Here is a 22829-nt window from a genome sequence, read left to right as displayed (position 1 = left end):
TGCACTTTAGTCATTGTACACAACCATAGGAAAAGGAAAATCACAAACGAGACCTCAATTGTTTCTCTTAGACATGAATGAAATCATGAAATCATTTTTTTCATCAGTACTCTCACAAAAGAGGATCTCAATAAAGTCTCACACTGTGCTCAGAACTGCCAAAATAGAAAAGGCAGCAATCGAAAGTCAGACTTTCTCAATATGACCTCAAACATTTAAAAATGATCTAAGATACACTATCCACCTAATTTTATACATCCATATTATCATTTGTGGCTCCTAAGAAATTTTAGGAGAAACATCTGAGACAAAGTTATATTGGACCCACTTTACATTATGCGTCTTAATTACTATGTACTAAAGCATTTGATACAATGTACTTATAAAGTACCTGCATTTAATTACTCCTCTAGTTACACTGTTAGCCTTAACCCCTAACCCTAAACCTACCCCAACCCTAATCCTAACCCCTAACCCTACTGCTTAACCTACCCATACCTCAACCTCTGTAGCAGCAAATGTGAATCTTGCGGGAGTTTTGCAGAACAACAACTAGTTACACAATAAGTACACTGTATTGTATGTATTTTAATGCTATTACATAGTAGTTAAAGACACCTAATATAAAGTGGGACTGTTATACTTTTAGTTGAACCTACAATGAAGCACAGCTTAGAACTCATGTAAGTCTCTGAGCAATATTTATTTCTTTAGAAAAGAATGCTTTGGCAATATAAAAATGTATAGTTTGTGTAGAAATGCAAAAGTGTCATGCCAATAAAGCATACCAAATTCAAAAATTGAAAGGGCCAGATCTCTTCAGCCCCTAAGAGAGAGAAACAGCTGAGCTTTTGTTATTATTAGTCATGCACCAGACAGACATGTAATTATTAAATGGACTAATTAGCATATGTAAATTAGAAAATAAGTTGCATGTTTTATTTGACCATCTTTGTTGTCAGCTGACCAATCAGTCATTCACAGAGAATATGACATCAAAGCTCACGCTGTTCATATGGCGCACGCGCGTGTGTGCGTGTGTGTGTGTAACACTGCTGTTAGCCCCATTATACTGTATGTTACTGAGAAGAGAAGACTCAAGATTCATCTTATTTACTGAGACTAAACCTTCATAAAGAGTGACAGTGGAGTCCGAGAGGCCACTGACCATTGACCTGAGTCAGGCACCGCTGTGGGCAGAGGGTTTTCTCAGAGATTTCCGTGAAGGCAAAGATCTAGTGCTGGATGTCAAAGGGTTTTGAAGCGTCACGTTGAAGGTGCCTTTCAGAACTGTGTCCATGACGACTGGACTAAACTACAACACACATGTGCAGAATTTGACACAAGTTTCAGTGTACAGTATATTTATGTTTCCACATCAGTTCCTTAAACTTCATATCAAATATTTTTGTATAACACTCACTAAACTAAATGTCCCAGGCAACTATAGCTACTCTTGTTCATGTCTTTCATATCACTGTGCACTCTCTTTCTTCTCACATAATGAAATAATTTCAGCTTAAATCAATGTTGACATGTAATAAGTGGGATAATGTACAATCAGACAGTCAAAGCTACTATTTTGCAATAATGATCGGAAAACTGTACAGTTTTCCTTTCATATACAGTACTGTGCAAAAGTTTTAGGCACTTGTGAAAAATGTTGCATAGTGAGGATGTCTTCAAAAATAATGACATAAATAGATTTCATTTATCACTTAATGTCATACAAAGTCCAGTAAACATAAAAAAGCTAAATCAATATTCGGTGTGACCACCTTTGCCTTTAAAACAGCCCCAATTCTCCTACTTACACCTGGACACAGTTTTTCTTGGTTGTTGGCAGATAGGATGTTCAAAGCTTCTTGGAGAATTCGCCACAGTTCTTCTATCTATTTAGTCTCAATTGCTTCTGTCTCTTTATGTTAATCTCAGACTGACACGATGTTCAGTGGGGGGATCTGTGGGGGCCATGACATCTGTTGCAGGGCTCCCTGTTCTTCTAGTCTAATCTTTTCTATTTGCAAAAGTAATGTTTGGGAGTCTAACATTTATATTTCCTATTGACACACTAAAGCTGAAGATATAAATAACCATCTTAAGACAAATGCTTTTGTGAAGCATCTTATGGGCCTAAGACTTTTGTACAGTACTGTATATATATATATATATATATATATATATATATATATATACACACATACCTCATATGCTCCGGGTCCTGGGGTGATTTCTTTAGGGCTTTTGAAGCGATCTTCTTTTGAGCCAATCAGTGCAAGTTTAGGGCCGGACTTAATATCTGGACTGTAATGTCCTGGACCTAAAAAACCACAAAGAAAACAATAACTGTGCTGGTGAAAGACTGGAAAGAGATGTGACATAACTGGCTGTTTCTTCAGCTTTGGGCACAATGTCAATATTCAACTTTTAATATTAAACTATGAAAATCCATTTTAAAAATGCAAATTATTACATGCTTCAAAAATGTGATAATCTAAACAAAGAGTGAAATAAACTATTTCAATTAATACTGTGTGTTTATATATATATATATATATATATATATATATATATATATATATATATATATATAAAAACAATGACATTTCTAGCACTGTCATTTCCACCACAGAATTCTATTAAACACAATCCAGAATTTGAGATGTGCTGGAAATGACACTGTGGTGGGTATTATCATGACTTTCACAAAAAATGACATAAATCTCCTGTTATGCATGTACAGAGGCGGACTGGCCATTGGGAGAACTGGGACTTTTCCTGGTGGGCCGGCCGCGAAACGGGGCTGCGATATGCCAAAGTGGGCCACTATAAGATGAAGGGGGCCACGATAAACTGAATGGGGCCGTGAAACAGTCCCGCGATATGCAGAAGGGGACAGCTAAACACAATGCCACATTGCCATTGTTTCACAAACTGAAGGAGTCGAAATGTACAGTATCTCTGTGGCAATCAACAGCAGGCCACAAATGCATTAAAGCTGATTTCTGCGACACTAGCGCCACCGAACGGAATTGCAAAAATAAACAATGTTTTCAAAAACAGCTTTCTGAATACGTCCCTCATCTGCAGTTATTCAAACAGTCAGATAGTCCTGCACCCAACTCACGCCAATGGTTCATTTGGCACATTTTTCAAAAAAATTAACCTATGAATTGCTTACTTATAGTTGTCTCTGCATATTAAGCTGGGATAGAAGAAAATATTTGAACACCCCAAAAGTTAGTCACCTGGGGTTTCAGGATCATAGTGGAGGAAGGTAGGGCTTCTGGGCGCCGCAGACAGGAAGCTGTTCTGACGTTTCCATGCTTTCTCGTTCCGTGGCTCGCTGTAGTGATGGAGGCCATGAATCTTCTCAAACGATTCACACACGTTATACGAGCCCGGCGAAGGAGTATCCTGCCAAAAGAAAATCCAATAAATAACCACAGCAGGGCACTGTTGTACAGTGCAACAGTTTTGGTTGCAGTTATAACATGCGATGACAAATTTTAACCCATTCTCACATTTATGGTAAGTTTCATTTCTGCCGACAAGGAGCGTTGCAACAAAGAACATGTACAATGAGTAGGGGTGTAGAACCCCCCCCCCCCCCCACACACACACACACACACACACATACACATAATCAATGGAACGCATCTCTCTCTGAACAGTCAGACTTAGTAGTTTTAGAAAAGTAGTTTTTTTTTTTTTTCATCATTCGGGATGTGACATGTATGTAAAGCCATACAAAGTGTGCTTTTTTGTAATGAAAATAATGTCCCAATGCAAAAATTACTAATGGTTCAAAAATAGCCTTAATTTCCTTCATGCAACACATACATTCTTGTTTTTATCTTTTAATTTTGGGATGGAATATGATTTGCACATGTTTCTGTGAGATTCACCCAGACTGCTGTGTGTATTTTGGTGTCAAATTGTGAGGACATGGAGACCCGTCTAATAAAAACTCCAACAGCAGACGAGAGGAGAGGCGGTGAGCTCATAATGAAATATTTGCAGCATATGAATCTGAGATGCTGTGATGAGTCAAACAGTCCCTGCATTACACACTCCTACGTACGGACACTTCAGTATTCTCATATCGCACTTTGTGTAATTACTGATTTTAGATATGGATGGGATTTAATCTAAACCCTCCATGGAGTGAAACAACTCTCAGTGCATTCTCTTTGAATTCAAGCATATCCAAAAACACACACATACACTCCAAATGTCTGACATTCTGGAACAGGCTGTGTTTGACTTTGAATTCTGGGCCGACATATCATTCCCAGTCACAATTCAAGAATTCATCATAGAGTGTGAATTCAGTCCGAATTTGATTGGTCATAGGTTGCTCTTTCACAGTTTAGGAGATTTAGAGTTCTCAGTTATGTTTATCTGAAGTAACAAACTTTGTCTCAGATGTTTCTCCTAAAATTCATTAGGAGCAATAAACACATATGAGACCATTGTTGATATACAAAAAGAGTATGTAGAGTTCATACTGAAATCTTTTGGTTGGCACTGGTAACACATTTACTATAATATGATGATTGTTTTGCAATTTATAAAAAAAATGCATGGCAACTTTTGAATGGCCTTGGCCTAGCTTTCTAAGAGATACTATTTACAGTATTATTATTTTTCTTTACTGTGGGTTAAGTCTAACATAATTATAAATGTGTGAGGATTGTGTGTCTTACTTTGGAAAGCAGGGAACCCGCAAGTCTGTCGGTTGCAGATTTAAAAGCAGCTGTACTCTGTTTCTTGTACAAATGTTCCTTTGTCTTTTCCACCTGAAACAAACAAATAGACAGAAAATTATTGTAATTTTATTAAAGAAATGATCATTACTGGTTGGTAACCTTTGGACACCTTTGAGTCATGGCTGTGTGTTCTCTTTAGAAAGTATTGTTTACTCCGTATTAGTTTAATTTTGTGTAAAAATGTCTTGACTTTCAGCAGTGCGATCAAATAATGTGTTACAGAGGAGATGGTAAAATTTGCGGTTATTGCTTTCGCATTATTGCATTATTATATTTGTCGCACTGAAAATGGAAGATCAAGATGAGTGCATTGCATTATTGTTTTTATGTCAATAAATAAAATGACATTTCTAGTGATATTTAAAGGGATAGTTCATCCAAAAATGAAAATTAATTCATTGTTTACTCACCCTTGTGTTGTTATAACTCTATATGACTTTCTTTTTCTTAAAACAAAGGGAGAATATGTAAACAAATTTTGTGCTCAGTGATGTCATACAATGGCAGTTTATGGTGACCACCTCTTCAAGCTTCAAAAGAACACAAAATATAATTCAGAAGTCTAAAAAATTATTCCATGAGACTCATGATTGTTATGAAAAATACAATAAGGTTTGGTGAGAAACAAACCAAAATTGAATGTGTTATTTAATTAAATTGTGGACCAACCGCTGATCTCCTGTTCGCGTTCATGAACAGCAACAGTTCACGCAGCACAATCGCGACACTGGGGCAAACTCGTTTTGTTTATTTAAAAACAGGTCCTCTACAGCGATAGTGACAACAGAACACAACACAGCTGCACACAAAACAGAGAACAGAACTTACTAAACATGTCTGAAGAGTTTGTAGTCGAAGAATTGATGCATTTCTATGCCCAGCCTTATTTTCTTTTTAATAAAGTCCTCAATCAAATCGAAACATACTGTAAATGAGACTACAGGCAGCCACTGTCACACTGTGTCCTAAACTGGCAGCAAACGACACGCGATAAAAGGTATATTTTCTATGGTAATCAGATTACTGATTAATCTGATTGTTATGAAAGCATACGATAAGGTTTGGTGAGAAACAAAATAAGATCTATTGTATTATTTAGTGAAACTGTGGACTGACCGTTGATCTCCTGTGTGTGTTCATGATAAGGCACAAGAGCAACAGTTCACGCAGCCTCCTTACAACATTGTGGCATCCAAGCGAAAACTTGTCTTGTTTATCTGAAAACAGATCCTCCACCGCGATAGTGACAACAGAACACAACACAGCTGCACACGAACCAGAGAACAGAACTTACTAAACATGTCTGGGTTTCCCGATAACGTTGCAACTTAAGCTTTTACGATCATCTTAACTAACGTCGCACATTATTTCACGAAGGAGTAACGCCTGTTTCCCAAACCAGCACATAGATTGCTCGTTATAAAGTAGAACTTAAGTGCTTCGTTACAGAAGCTGTCCAGTCCAAATTGGTGCTGATCACTTTGGTCAGTTTGTCCAGAAGATTGTCTTCTCAACTTGAAAATAATATGGAAATACTAACAAATATAGAAGCTGTTTGTAACCTTGTCGAGGTGCTGAAATGTATTAACTATTAAAGAATTTAATTATAGAAATAATGATGGTTTTAGTAAGACTGAGTTTCAGATGTATTAATGCTCAATCATAGAGATTAATGAAAGTGACGCAATAAATGCATGGTATGTGAATCATAAGGGGCTCTCACGTAGCCTAAAGTTTTGTTCTTTTGGCTGGAAACTGAACAAATGCATACAGAACAGGATTAAAATGATAGGCATCAGTACTGAACTACTCATAGACCTGTCTAAATATTAATAAATCGTCTGGTTAGAGTGTGAGGCACTATGTGGGCTACTTGTAGCCTTACTGCCATTATGCATCATGCAGTTTGTTACTGCCTTGTAAAAAGACTACAGGCGAGCAGATTTGAAACATCCATTGGAGGAAGGAAGAAGAGGAGGAGGAAGAGAGAGAGGGAATCTCTCATTGCACACTCTCACTCTAATCTCCTATGTTAACCAAATTTGAATTATTTATTAGGCATATTTTCTAAGTTTTAATATGCATGGTCACAATACTCACGTATGTCTTCTTAAATAATCTGTTTAATAAAAAAATATCGTCTTTCTACTGCCATTACAGTTTTGCTTATAAAAGGCGGCTAATATAACATTATACTGTATTATGTGTAATTTAGATCACGTCGCATGCGGAGACTGCGGAGACCACCTATTGATTTCATAGCGATTTTTTCAACACTTTTTTTATCCTCTGAAATAGTTTACAATGGCTTTCCAATTATCAAAATATGTTAAATGTCCCATTGTCTTTGATAAACTGTGAAAGATGACAGAAAGATGTGTTTAAGTTGCACTTAATGGACTTAGGATATGTTCAAAGCTCTCGTTAATTTCCGAAAGTTTTTACGAACTACATAGAAAACGATGCTTTTGGGAAACGCGCCTTAGAGATTAAGTACTACTTAAGTGCTATAATGCCCTACTTAGTGCTTCGGGAAACCCAGCCCATGTCTGAAGAGTTTGTAGTCGAAGAAATTTATGCATTTCTATGCCTAGCCTATAGGGTTATAGCAACACAGGGGTAAGTAAACAATGACTGAATTTTTATTGTTGGGTGAACTAATCCTTTAACATTTATCAATTTATGGATGGAGCCACATTGAGAGCCGCATATCTCCGGGATTTAACCATATAGGGCATTAAAAATGAAGATTCAAGAAGGAAAGTTTGTTCTGAATGAGAATTTAAAATATATTAAGATGTATTTAATACTTCTGGACTTATAGGCAGTCAAACTTGAGAATAATAACACAAAAAAGTGTGTGTGTGTGTGTGTGTGTGTGTCCCAATTGGTGGTGAAATCTACTGATTTTATTAATATACCTACCAGTCTCTGTGTCAAAATAAAACAATGATGCTGACACCTTACTACGGTTATTTTGTTTTTTACCTGTAGTTTTGCTCCAAAATCATAGGCGAAAATTGTCATTTTAACCCCCCTACACAATATAATGGATTTACACATTTGTGCAAATACTGTTGATTATCTAGGTATTTCATGTATACCGAAAATGTGCATACTGTGCACAGTACCCTTGCAGAATACTGCAGAAAGAGTGGTAGCTTGCAATTCTGAACATACAATGATGTCCCCGGTTTCAGCACACACTGAGACGTAACTGCAAACTAACTAGTATTCAGTTGTCTCTCAGATGCAGAAGTTAGTTTAGACACACATCCACTATATAAGTATGATCCATGACATGAGATTTATTATAACCTTTCACTCTGTATCCTACATTTAGTATTCTTTGGCAAACCAACTGTTAACACTAATATTAACTTACAGTACATAGATCCCCTGTTTCAAAGATGTTAGAACAGTTTCTTTCAGTTGTGATTTTCAGTTGAAATATTAAAAACAAATTAGCTCTGTTCCAAAACCTAGTGAGCTGCCTACATAGGCAGCATGTTCAAGCATCGCAGGCATGTTTTGACAAGAAGACTGTTCCAAAAGTTCTATTGAAACCAATAGTGTGTCGAGTCTTCCAAGGTTATTATCATTTTGCATAGTTTTTATTTTAATACCATATTTAAATTTGCTATAAATTTCAGTTTAGTTTTAGTTAGTTTCATTAATGGTTTTGCTAGTTACAGATTTGTTTTTATTTTGAGGACACATCTATTTATATATATATATATATATATATATATATATATATATATATATATATATATTTATTTTTTTTTTTTTTTTTTTTTTTCAGTTTAAGTTTTAGTAATTATAGTTAAGGAATTAACCCTTGTGCGACCTTCGGGACATTTTTGTCTTTTCCATTTTTGTTTTTTCAATCATTTGGCTGTGTTAATGCCAACGGCATAAATTTTGCCAAAGGTGTGTATTTTGGGGGGTATTTTGATATTTCAACCTTAGTTCCTATAATACATCTATAATACACTGTGTACACAAAATAGTTACACTCAGGACCTTAAGGACAAAAATGTCCCCACTGAAACCCATTAAAACTGCCATATTTGATCCCAGTGCCATTAAAGCATAAAATCATGAATTCTATGATATTATACTTTCATTCTGGAGCCCTGCCTTCAAAATTTTAATTTTTAATATTTTCCACCAGATGGCGCCATTTTGTCTCATGTTTAGCCTATGGAGAAAATACAAGCTTTTCCCCTATTTTCTGTTTGCTGTATTATAGAGCACTGCAGGCCAATTAAATAAATGATGCCGCTAAAATTTTGTGGGGGTGTTGGTTTTGGATGTCAGAGTGTGTTTTGTATGTGTATTAAGAAATTTGTATGTGTGTGTGTGTGTGTGTGTGTGTGTGTGTGTGTGTGTGTGTGTAAAAAACAACAGTGGCATTATACAAACAAACTGGAATATAAAGAGTTAAAATCCTGAAAATGAATGGATATTTGGTAGTTATGATCAGGGCTGATGTTGGTTCAAAAATCTAAGTCAGTGAAAGTGGAAAATAATATTAATATATAATATTTTTATGGCAGTTTTTTGATGCGGACATTTTTGTCCTCTAAGGTCCTGAGTGTGAGTTTTGGTTTTTTTTTATCTGACACTGCACAAAAATAATAATGCCTCAAAATCAATGTTGTTGCTAATCATTGACATATCCCAGACTGTGATAATCCCCCCCCCCCAAAAAAATTACCCTTTGCATTTAGTATATGGAAAATATATATATATATTTTTTATCATAAAAAACAACAGTGGCATTATGTAAACAAACTGGCATTTAAAGGGATAAAATCCTGAAAATTAATGAATATTTGGTAGTTATGATCAGGACTGATGTTGGTTAAACAAATTTACTAACTGAAAGTGGAAAATAATATTAATATATGGCATTATTATTATTATTATGGCAGTTTTTTGACATGGATATTGTTGTCCTCAAAGGACCTCTAAGTACCTCTTTTTTATTGACACACAAGGGTTGACACTTCCAGAGTTATTTACATCTAAAATTAAATCTAAAATTTTTACTCCATCCAGCTACACATAGTTACTTTGTGCAACTCTCAGTATGTCCTTTACACGCTGAGTTACCGTTTGCATTGTTAGCATAATCATGGAAATAATTTGTGCAGCACTTGGAGTGATGAAATTGGGGTCAAGAGCAGCATTAAATGTTTAAACGCTGCAGAATCACACAATCAGGTGGACATATCAGTCTCAACAAACAAAAAGTTTGCGTTTTTGTGTTTCCTATAGTCATGTGAACTTTTCGTCCAAATCTCAGATCTTTGGAAACACAATGTCAGAGTCTGCTCTTCCTTTCCACATCTTTAGCCATGAATAATTTGTACTCCTCGCGATGGTTGCTTTGCAAATGCACTTTCAGGTTTAAGGAATTGTTTTCTTTAATTTCAGCACCACAAATCATATGACTGCACATGACAATCCATTAACTTTTTCCAGTTTCATAATCAAACTCGAAATAGTCCCATACAGGGCTCTGTCCTTTCCTACCAGCCATCACTTATTTCCCTGTCACGCCACATCGCCATATGCAGGTCTTCACCTTCACAGCCTCACGGGTCAAATTATTCTGCTATGTGATGAGTGAGTGCTGCTCAATGATTACGAAAACTATATTTTATTTCAGTTAATTTTTAAATAACTGTTGTTAGTTTTGTTTAGTTTTAGTTTTTCATTTACTTTGCAATATTTATTTTTTCATCTTAGTTTTAGTTTACGAAAATAACTCTGCCACGCGGGACGCTATTTGTGTGGCATGAGGGTTGCTGTGTATGTAGAGCATTCCAAAACAGTCACTTATGAGGTTCCATGGCAGTTAAGGCTATTTCTTTTTTCCGCGTGCTGGTCCATCTCGTGCACTGTCGGGCGCTTAGCCTTTTTTAAAGTAAACCCTTTTGACCACGAGCCAACAACACATTACAACTGCTGTGTGATACTCTTTTAGCACAGTCAATGGCAGGCGTATGTGCCGACGTCGTGGGTTGCATTTACATATACTGTGCTGATGACGAAATTTGCGTAACGGCAACCAGAAAACCTAAGTGTACCTTGGCCTTTAAGATGCTGACTTAGGCCACATCCACACTAATACGTTTTTCCTCACTAAAATGGAACATTTCGAAAACGCTCTTCATTATCACATACTTTAGAAAATGATGATGTTAGGGAACTGAAAACGGAGCTTAGACGATAGGGAGTAGGCAGTGAGACAGTTCACTTGATTTTGGAACAGGGCCATTGTCTGAAAGGCACAACAAAGTGTTCGAAAATCATCAGGGTCACAGGACGCTCAGCGCTATTGAAGGTCTACATCTGTGCAGGCAGAGGGCATGTACAAGAAAAACAAGGAGGGGAGAATTCTCAAAAGACATAAATTGGGGTCGGTTTGGTTCAGGAAGCAGGCCAATAGGACTCCCAGAATGGAACTGAAGGAAGTTTTCAAGAAAAACAGTGAAATACTGCAGTAGGGGAGGAATTTACCAGCCACAATACACACTGTTGTGTATTCTTATCTCTTTCCCTTATGAAAATTTAACCAGAGGTAAATAGAGTTTTAGTCACACTTTTCTGAAGAAAATGAAATTGGTTCTTTCCTATGCTAAACTCACTACCACAGTGCTTGGATGACGTGGGTGCACTGCAAAACTTTTGTCTTGTTTTTCAGTTAAAATATCTAAAAATCCCAAAAACAACAACAACAAACAAAAAAATGGTAACACTTTCTATGAAGCCCATATTTATAATGCATTGCAAAGGCATTATACATGCATTCTACTGCATTCATAATGTCAAGTTATAACTTCTCATAAATCATTATGACTACAGTTGTAATACATTATATTAATATAATACATTATAAGTCAAACTTATACAATGGAAGCTATGTTTAAAAAATAAGTCTCTAAATAAAATGCAAAAACAATAAAGTTTATTGAACAGAGTCCAGTATAGAATTAGTTTGACTTTTTTTTTTTTTCTTTTTTTTTTTCTTTTTTGTGGTTTTCTTTGGGTGTGTTTACACCCAAGAAGATTTGCTATATGTGTGATCAACATACATATTTTTTTCTCAGGAGAGAGTTTCTGATGTATTTAAACCTTGTAACTTTACAAGTGTTTTTCATAATATACAGGTGCATCTCAATAAATTAGAATGTCGTGGAAAAGTTCATTTATTTCAGTAATTCAACTCAAATTGTGAAACTCGTGTATTAAATAAATTCAATGCACACAGACTGAAGTAGTTTAAGTCTTTGGTTCTTTTAATTGTGATGATTTTGGCTCACATTTAACAAAAACCCACCAATTCACTATCTCAAAAAATTAGAATACATCATAAGACCAATAAAAAAAAACATTTTTTGTGAATTGTTGGCCTTCTGGAAAGTATGTTCATTTACTGTATATGTACTCAATACTTGGTAGGGGCTCCTTTTGCTTTAATTACTGCCTCAATTCGGCGTGGCATGGAGGTGATCAGTTTGTGGCACTGCTGAGGTGGTATGGAAGCCCAGGTTTCTTTGACAGTGGCCTTCAGCTCATCTGCATTTTTTGGTCTCTTGTTTCTCATTTTCCTCTTGACAATACAAAAGGTCTGGTGAGTTTGCTGGCCAGTCAAGCACACCAACACCATGGTCATTTAACTAACTTTTGGTGCTTTTGGCAGTGTGGGCAGGTGCCAAATCCTGCTGGAAAATGAAATCAGCATCTTTAAAAAGCTGGTCAGCAGAAGGAAGCCTGAAGTGCTCCAAAATTTCTTGGTAAACGGGTGCAGTGACTTTGGTTTTCAAAAAACACAATGGACCAACACCAGCAGATGACATTGCACCCCAAATCATCACAGACTGTGGAAACTTAACACTGGACTTCAAGCAACTTGGGCTATGAGCTTCTCCACCCTTCCTCCAGACTCTAGGACCTTGGTTTCCAAATGAAAAACAAAACTTGCTCTCATCTGAAAAGAGGACTTTGGACCACTGGGCAACAGTCCAGTTCTTCTTCTCCTTAGCCCAGGTAAGACGCCTCTGACGTTGTCTGTGGTTCAGGAGTGGCTTAACAAGAGGAATACGACAACTGTAGCCAAATTCCTTGACATGCCTGTGTGTGGTGGCTCTTGATGCCTTGACCCCAGCCTCAGTCCATTCCTTGTGAAGTTCACCCAAATTCTTGAATCGATTTTGCTTGACAATCCTCATAAGGCTGCGGTTCTCTCGGTTGGTTGTGCATCTTTTTCTTCCACACTTTTTCCTTCCACTCAACTTTCTGTTAACATGCTTGGATACAGCACTCTGTGAACAGCCAGCTTCTTTGGCAATGAATGTTTGTGGCTTACCCTCCTTGTGAAGGGTGTCAGTGATTGTCTTCTGGACAACTGTCAAATCAGCAGTCTTCCCCATGATTGTGTAGCCTAGTGAACCAAACTGAGAGACCATTTTGAAGGCTCAGGAAACCTTTGCAGGTGTTTTGAGTTGATTAGCTGATTGGCATGTCACCATATTCTAATTTTTTGAGATAGTGAATTGGTGGGTTTTTGTTAAATGTGAGCCAAAATCATCACAATTAAAAGAACCAAAGACTTAAACTACTTCAGTCTGTGTGCATTGAATTTATTTAATACACGAGTTTCACAATTTGAGTTGAATTACTGAAATAAATGAACTTTTCCACGACATTCTAATTTATTGAGATGCACCTGTATAACAATTTACATTGAATGTGTGTTATTTTGTATTTTGTGCATGTGTACTGTATATAACTTCCAGCATGTCTTATAACCACTTAAAAAAATATCATATGGATGTTTATAAGAAGACATTGCTTTTTTCACTTTACTTAAAGCATACCTATTATATATATTACAAATATAAATAATACATTATAACTTTTGCAGATAAAATTAGATGTTGCTTGTGTTATAATGCATTAGGTATAACTATGAATAGGTAAGTATTATAATGTATTATTATTGTGGTTGCAATTATTTATGAGAAGTTATAACATATTATAAGGTGTATTACGAGACATTATTAATGCATTACAATGCCTTTACAATGCATTATGAATATGGACTTCAGAAAGTGTTACCAAAAAAATTACTTGAGAAGAAGAATGGCTTAAGATATTAATTATTCTTTACAGTGAAATCTAACAACATTTAGAGTATTTTATGCTTAAAAAAATGAAAAAACTATTTGCCCTTTGAATAAAGGTTTTTTCTCATCCCACTGGCAAATAGCTTTTTCTTGTTATAAGCATAAACGTTACTACATTTTGTTCGATTTCTCTGAAAAGAAGAGAAACTATGAAATTTTGATTAGATTTTGTGTGAAATGTTTTCAGTTGAAATATTCACAGCGTAAATATACACCCATATGAAATTGCATCCCCAAAAAATTCAAGCACTGTTAATGCATTGCATTTTTTTTTCAAGTAGTGCAATTCAGTGTGCTTTTTTGTTTCAAGACATTTGTCATTAATTTGCTTCCATAAAAATTAGGGCTGTTGATTTAACACGTTAATTCAGTGCGATTAATTATATAAAAAATAACACGTTAAAAAAATGAACGCAATTAATCATGTCCCCGGACTGTAATAAGGAATATTCCTTCCAAATAAGCAATTCAAACTTGAAGTACCACCTGTTTTCTCCAGGGGGCAGTAAGCAAAACTGGGCAAAGTGCAGCTCAGACAGACAGAGAACAAACCACACTCACCGACAGCAGACAGCACAAGATGAGAACACATTCTTGCATTCAAACACAGCTTGATGGGCCGCAAATCCGAAGGCAGGGATCTCAAGACGTGTTTTTGTAAGTTTCAAACTTCATTTAACTTGACACATCGACCTAAAAACGGTATGTTTATAACGCAATGCAACCAAGATGGTCCAAAAGCGTCTGTCTGACGCAGGTGAACATTGACGCGTCTTTAGACAAGCACTTATAATAAATCTTGGACTGATTGAGGAGTTCAATTGCAAAATGGATTGCTATAAACTGTAGGCCATTGATAGGCTTATATTTATTTCCATACTATTGAACATATTGCATTCTAAAGCCACTTTTTGTATTGTCTTTTTTAATGCTTTACATGTGTGCCTAAATAATGTAATGTATTTTAATTTTCTGTATTATTATTTTTTTAAATATATATATATTTTATTTATAATTCTTTAAATATATATTTGAAGACAGAAGTTTACATATACCTTAGCCAAATACATTTAAACTCAGTTTTTCACAATTCCTGACATTAAATCATAGAAAACATTCCCTGTCTGAGGTCAGTTAGGATCACTACTTTATTTTAAGAATGTGAAATGTCAGAATAATAGTAGATAGAATGATTTATTTCAGCTTTTATTTTTTTCATCGTATTCCCAGTGGGTCAGAAGTTTACATGCACTTTGTTAGTGTTTGGTAGCATTGCCTTTAACCCTCTGGGGTCGACGGACGCCAGCACGTCCTGCTGGATTTTTTCCTCATAACAGCAGAAACAACTTAAAATACTCCATCATTTTTGGGCATACAGATAAGTGTAAGACATCATTAGAGACTATAAAGGGTCTACATTTATTTGTGTACACTCACAATAACAACAAAACCTTGTGCTTTTGTAAAATAAAGAAAATAAACAGGGTGCGCTTTCAGCCGTCTCTGTCTCCGTGAGCATCTTTCTGAAACACGTCACAAAAATGAACTGAAACTCCGCGAATATTTATCACACAAACATGAAACATATGTCTAAAGAAAGCTTAAAATGTCTACTTTTAAATAAAACAATTCAAATTTAAAACAAATATTCTCCTGCAATGTAATCTGTATAAAACAAAGCGATGTACAGTTTCTCCTGGCTCAGCTAATTATCGCTAATGAGATCACACCCACCAGCAGAGCGCGCTATTCATACAGTGATGTGCTGAGGCGATCAATGCAAATGGTAAACGCCCCCAACAATGCCTAAAAAAGCATTAAGTTCATTCACTTTCCTGCGCGTTTGGAAGATGGCACGCTACACAGGTGAGGAAGCTCTTCAGATGGTCCTGGATAGTGACGAAGAGTTCACATTTTGCTCAGAAGAAGAGCGGGAATCCGACGAGGAACGTTTGCATTTTGAAGAGCGTCTTGATCCAGCCGAGGATACAATTTCGGATGAGTAAGTCATTTAGTTTTACTTACATATTAGTTGACGTGCTATTTTATAGAAACGTACATATTTTACTAGTTGGACTATTTCCAGACTTGCCAGCCAGGATTCAGAGTACTGAAATTTGAAATATGTCCTAATAGGCAAGTTTTAGTTTCATTTAAATGTTGTTTCGGCTAAAGCAGGTATTTAAATTGTATGCTGTATGATATAAATATGATATGTAATATGATATAAAAATAATATGAATGTTTAGATTATATTTTAACTAGTGTTTATGCTGCCTCATTATCATCAACGAAGCTTGTGCTTGCAAATATCTGTTCAGGTGTAAATGTGTAAAATGTGCTGTAAATATGCCCATATTAGAAAATCAGCATATTAGAATGATTTCTGAAGGATCATGTGACACTGAAGACTGCAGTAATGATGCTGAAAATTCAGCTTTGATCACAGGAATAAATTGCATTTTACAATATATTCAAATAGAAAAGTTATTTTAAATTGTAAAAATATTTCACAATATCACTGTTAATGCAGCCTTGGTGAGCAGAAGAGACTTCTTTTAAAAACATTAAAAATCTTACTGATCTAAAACTATTAAACGGTAGTGTAGGTCTAAAGTTTTTAAGTAAAGTCTTTATGTAAAGAAAATGTATAATCAGATTACTTCTTTTAACTTAAACTTGATTTTGTGAATAAGCTACAAACAATACATTCAATCATTAAGTCTCCTCACATTCATTCTCTCTCAGGGGAGGGGTCTTTGTCTCCTCAGGTGTGAATCACATCAATATTCATGATCATCCACGCCTCCTCGCATATGACCTTTCTAACACTAAAAGTGTCTTACAAAAGTTAAATGACTATATTGTTTTGTATGAATGAGTGATCAGGATGGTTTTCATATCATTTTGTAGCATTGTGAACAAATGTTTAGTATGTGTTATATGGCCTTATTTCAGTGACTTAAAATTTTTGTTTTTTCAAAAACCATGCATAAACGTTATTTTCCAAAAAATACAAACATGTACATGCATGTTGTACACATACTATTGTAGCCCAGTTTGTGCCGAATACAGTGTTATCAGACTTTAGCCATTAATATGTTTTTAAGCAACTGAAAAAAGCACAAATGTCAAGGCATGTCAAAACTTCTCCAGGGCCCATAACACCCTCAGACCCCAGAGGGTTAAATTGTTTAACTTGGGTCAAACATTTTGAGTAACCTTCCACAAGCTTCTCACAATAAGTTGCTGGAATTTTGGCCCATTCCTCCAGACAGAACTGGTGTAAATGAGTCAGGTTTGTAGGCCTCCTTGCTCGCACATGCTTTTTCAGTTCTGCCCACAAATTTTCTATCAGATTGAGGTCAGGACTTTGTTGTCCTTAAGCCATTTTGCCACAACTTTGGAGGTGTGCTTGTGGTCACTGTCCATTTGGAAGACCCATTTGTGACCGAGCTTTAAATTCCTGTCTGATGTCTTAAGATGTTGCTTCAATATATCCACATAACTTTCCTTCCTCATGATGCCATCTATTTTGTGAAGTGCACCAGTCCCGCCTGCAGCAAAGCACCTCAACAACATGATGCTGCCACCCCCATGCTTCACGGTTGGGATGGTGTTCTTTGGCTTGCAAGCCTCACCCTTTTTCCTCCTAACATAACGATGGTCATTATGGCCAAAAAGTTCCATTTTTGTTTCATCAGACCAGAGTAAATTTCTCCAAAAAGTACGATCTTTGTCCCCATGTGCATTTGCAAACTGTAGTCTGGCTTTTTTATGGCAGTTCTGGAGCATTGGCTTCTTCCTTGCTGAGCAGCCTTTCAGGTTATGTCGATATAGGACTCATTCTACTGTGGATATAGATACTTTTCTACCTGTTTCCTCCAGCATCTTCACAAGGTCCTTTGCTGTTGTTCTGGGATTGATTTGCACTTTTAGCACCAAACTACATTCATCTCTAGAAGACAGAATGCGTCTCCCTCCTGAGCGGTATGATTTCTGCGTGGTCCCATGGTGTTTATACTTGTGTACTATTGTTTGTAAAGATGAACGTGGTTCCTTCAGGCGTTTGGAAATTGCTCCCAAGGATGAACAGGAGGTCCACAATTTGTTTTTCTGAGGTCTTGGCTGATTTCTTTTTATTTTCCCATGATGTCAAGCAAAGAGGCACTGAGTTTGAAGGTAGACCTTAAAATTCATCCACAGGTACACCTCCAATTCAGTACACCTCCTATCAGAAGCTAATTGGCTAATTGTCTAAAGGCTTGACATCATTTTCTGGAATTTTCCAAGCTGCTTAAAGGCACAGTTAACTTAGTGTATGTACATTTCTGACCCACTGGAATTGTGATAGTCAATCAAAAGTGAAACAATCTGTCTGTAACAATTGTTGGAAAAATTAATGTCCTAAACGACTTGCCAAAACTAAAGTTTGCTAATATTAAATCTGTGGAGTGGTTTTAATGACTTCAACCTAAGTGTATGTAAACTTCTGACTTCAACTGAAACTATTTATAATTGTTTAATCATTATATATAGCTTTCTAAGCAAATATTTATGCATGCGATTAATTGTGATTAATTAATCGTCATACCATGTAATTAATTTAATTAAAAATTTTAATCGATTGACAGCCCTAATAAAAATATCTGTCATTTTGCTTCTCAAGTAAATTTATCTTATTTTAAGAATGTTTAGGCTATATAATTTTACTGGAAAACAAGGCAAAAATACTCTGTAAGAAGATGATTGTTTGCAGTGTGGTTGCCAGGCATTGCCATGTGATTGCTCAGGTGGTTGCTAGGGCATTTCTAGGTGGTAAATGGGGTGTTTTGGGCAGTTCAAAGGGTGGTTTCTAGGCATCTTCTTGTCGCTAGATAAGGGTCCCTCCTTCAATGTAAGCCTAAGGAAAAATCTTTCACCAATTTTATCACCAGTAGGTAAAATGTGTCTATATACTTAGTAATATCACATCTCTCATCAGCATGTTACATGATTTGAGGTATCAAATCCATAGCACAAATAGTGAGGGACTAGTAAAAATTAAGCAATTGTAACAGTAATGCTTACCTTTGCAAGCACTACTTATTCTTGTAACTATGGTATATTGGTGGAAGGTTTTTCGGGCCACTTGAGAAATTACATGGCAAAACTGACATTTAGTGAAAGTGGAATAATAACGAGTTCAAGGGGGTTTATTAATGATTAATTCAATTCATTGGATGAAGCTCTCAGAAAAATGTGAATAAGCTCCCAAGTGCACTGGCAGATTAGTGGACAATAGGCAATGAGTGCACACTTGCTGGGCTTGAGGAACTGCTCACCTTGTACTGCGCCGGCCCCGGCCTGCTCATCTCCTCTTTATTGGGGATGAAAAGCCGGCGTGGTACGACAGAGCCGAAGGCGCCTTTCCTTGTGCTCTCTAGATAGGCTTTCTTCAAACTCTCCTGCGCCAGGCCATAGTCAAACACATTATAAGCACCAGGACCTGCCAAAAAAAAAAAAAAAAAAGATTGAGTTGCAGTTACTAATGGTTTTTAGTTACTAATATTCTATCTATACAATTAATAATTCTACTCTCTATAGATACAGCTAGACATTTAGGATACAGAATGCGGCACAAACAGACATTCACACCCAGAATCGCACGGGGACAAACCTGGTGTGGTTTTCGATTGGTGTTCTGGAAGAAAGCGTACAGCTGTCAGGCCAAAAGGACTCTTTTTCACTCCTCTTCCTTTCATCAAAGTCTCCAGAGCAGAGCGCGGGTCATCGTACGCACCCACAGGGGGCGTTTCATCCTTGACCGGACTAAACCGCTGTGAGAACCAGCAAAGAGATGAGATCAGTCAACATGAAAGGGTATTCACGACCCACTTTACCAACAAAATGTGATGTTCTTACAAGTGCAATGAGTAAAAACGCAGGGCGAGACTTGATATAATGGAAAGTGGGTGTTACATATCAAAATGGACCCAGACCTGAATGTTAGTTTGCAAAACAAGTTACTTTGAAAGCTATTTGGCTATTGATTAACATTATCATGTAGTTCCTACAGCCTTGGTGAAATCAGCGGATAAGGTACATGGTTTCAAATGCGGTGCAAGTTATTCAATTTTGATGAAAGATCACAAAGATAAAAAAATAAATATTTTGAACAATGTGCACTGATGTGCAAAAAAAGACCAGGAATGTGTATCAAGAAAATTTGATCAGCATTTGTGTCATAATGTTGATTACCACAAAAATTAATTTCGACTTCCCACTTTTCTTTAAAAAAGCAAAAATCTTACAATGGAAGTGAATGGGGGCCAATCAGTAAATGTTAAAATACCCACTGTTTCAAAAGTATAGCCACAAGACATAAACAATATGAGTGTTAACATGAATTTAGTGAAAACATGACAACCATTTCTTTGTAAAGTTTATATTCAAATGTACAACTTCGGTGCCATAAAGACGTAACACCGTAAACCCTATAACTCTAAAACAACTGTAAAAACAAAGATGTAAACAACTTTTCAGCTCAGAAAATACACAAGTTTTAACAGAAGAATTAATGTAAGTGCTTTTATAAAATTAAAAGCTTCACATTTCTGCCTTTAACCCCTCCAAAAATTGACATCATTCACTTCCATTGTAAGTGCCTCACTGTGACCTCTTGGTTTTTTTTTTTAAGGAAAAGGAGGGACGAGTTAAAATAATTTGTTTTGTAATCAGCATTACGACACAAATGCTGTCAGTTGAGCTTCACTTGTATTGAACCCAGAATATTCCTTTAAGAGAGTTGAAGTGATTTTATATTCAGAAGAGCAGTTATTAATTTATTTATTTATTTATTTTTTTATTATATTTATTTATCACACATTATACATTGGCACATATACAGTGAAATTCTTTTTTTCACATATCCCAGCTAAGCTGGGGTCAGAGTGCAGGGTCAGCCATGATACAGCGCCCCTGGAGCAGATAGGGTCAAGGGCCTTGCTCAAGGGCCCAACAGTGGCATCTTGAACCCCCAACCTTCTGATCAGTAACCCAGAGCCTTAACCGCTGAGCCACCACTGCCCCTAATAGCAGTTATCATGTACTGTAACTGCTATTAGCAGGTACAGTATATGATTATCATAAAATAAATGAATGTGTACTTGCCTGAGCTTGAGACAAGAAGGGTGGACTATTCACAGGAACTCCATGTGGGTTTTTTGGCATCTCAAACTGACCCTTTATGTGGTATTGTCCTGGACCAGGGATACCCTATAGATATTCACACACTATGAAGAACAAAACCTACTTTCAGCAGAATTGATATACATTCCAGCCTTTAGCTCGAGAGTCTTGTTGCAATAGTGCCCTCTACAGGCAAGTCAGAACTCTCACATCCAGGCTTCAGCCTTTCTTTTAAGAATGGATACAGACAACTCTTGAGATTGAAAAGTAAAACGCCCAGGGTTGTAAAAATGGCAGTTAAAATAATTAACACTATCTTAAAATGCAGTTCTCAGAATGGCAAAGAATACTACAGCTGATTGTACGCTCACACTTCCCTCTCAATTTGCTAAGCTCCTCAAAATAAAAGGAAGACTGTACATGGTACTGAAATTACATACTATAGAAATGTCCACAGAAATTATTTTTCCCCTCTGCAAATAAATTACTTGTAAACAGTGTTGGGTGTAATCTGATGCAAAGTAATCAGTTACTATAATTAAATTACTTTTGAAAGGAAAAAGTAGTGTAGTGCATAACATTTTAAATTCTTGTAATCCAATTACAGATACTAGCTTTAAAAAAAGTTAAGTACTTTTAAGTGCATTACTTGGGTTACACGCATTTATTTACACGTTATTTATGTAGAAACCATTTAAAACATGAATTATGTTCATATGTACTGTACATGTCTTCGTTTCTGTGAGAGTTGAAGGGAAAATGAAAATGAAGGAGGAGGAAAAATCTTTGGGCATCATTCATGAAACTTTCGTAAATAAATTATGAGTGATTTCCATGTAAAATGGAACTTCCCGAAAGCATTCCTCTGGAGTCACAAACACTGCGTGCACCCCAGATATAATATGGGGGCATGTGCACATTCATTCACAATTATCATAATTCACACCCATGAAAATGCCATATAAGGAAGGCACCAGACTCACTAGTAAATGTTGTTTACATCTATGCGGAACAGTAATGAAATTGTTTTTATGAACAAAGTGCATTAATTTGTAATATTTTCTTTTGTGGTTTATTTTGAGTTTCTTTTGTGAATCAAACAGTCCAAGAGGTCAATAAAAATGGCTTGACATGAAGCTTTAGTGTAAAAAACGTTCAGTTCACACCGGCAGGAGGATGTCCACTACCAATAACCTTCTCTAGTTCTGTTTTTTTGACCAAAATGCTGTAAACTAATAAATATTTTCGAGCTAAGACAATGTGTGGGCTTTTTCCATTTTTATTTCCAGTTGTATTGTGTACGCATCTTCCCGTGATGTGTTTATTTATAGGTTTAACAGCATTAGCATTGACCATACATTATCAACTGAACAGGATTTATCAATGCCTATACTTTATTATGAAACCTAAATTACAGAGCTCATATCAAATGAAAAAACTGTCCAACCAGTCACGTTAGAGTGCATTAATTTTGTACGACAAAATCAAACACAAACTGCGTCTTTTCATGAAGTTTTCGCCCAGTGCCAAGCACTTCTGCTAGAAAAACGATATAAAATGTATAAAGCAGAGTTGGGAATAAAACATACTTTGAAGAAATAAATAAGAACATTTTCAGTTATATAAATACACATTTTAAAAAGAAAACAATAAACCTCTTTTTAAGCCTCCACACGCACTATGT

At 36.1% G+C, this 22829-nt stretch overlaps 1 protein-coding gene across 1 annotated transcript in view; it reads right to left on the bottom strand.

Annotated features, from left to right (window-relative positions):
* Positions 1-1180: 1180 nt before the first annotated feature.
* stpg2 (sperm-tail PG-rich repeat containing 2) overlaps positions 1181-22829 on the bottom strand; it is a 29591-nt gene continuing 7942 nt past the window's right edge. Inside the window, exons 7-13 of the mRNA XM_051676370.1 lie at positions 21128-21232; positions 19635-19794; positions 19300-19463; positions 4710-4802; positions 3249-3417; positions 2205-2320; positions 1181-1315 (exon numbers count right to left, since the gene is read on the bottom strand). Of these exons, the coding sequence (XP_051532330.1) occupies positions 1181-1315; positions 2205-2320; positions 3249-3417; positions 4710-4802; positions 19300-19463; positions 19635-19794; positions 21128-21232 (942 nt within the window). The remainder of the gene's footprint in view (positions 1316-2204; positions 2321-3248; positions 3418-4709; positions 4803-19299; positions 19464-19634; positions 19795-21127; positions 21233-22829) is intronic.

This window comes from Myxocyprinus asiaticus, chromosome 3, assembly GCF_019703515.2.
Source record: "Myxocyprinus asiaticus isolate MX2 ecotype Aquarium Trade chromosome 3, UBuf_Myxa_2, whole genome shotgun sequence".
NCBI classification, from domain to species: Eukaryota; Metazoa; Chordata; class Actinopteri; order Cypriniformes; family Catostomidae; genus Myxocyprinus; species Myxocyprinus asiaticus.
The sequence above is the reverse complement of the archived record's forward strand: the minus strand, read 5'-3'. Positions and strand labels throughout refer to the sequence as shown.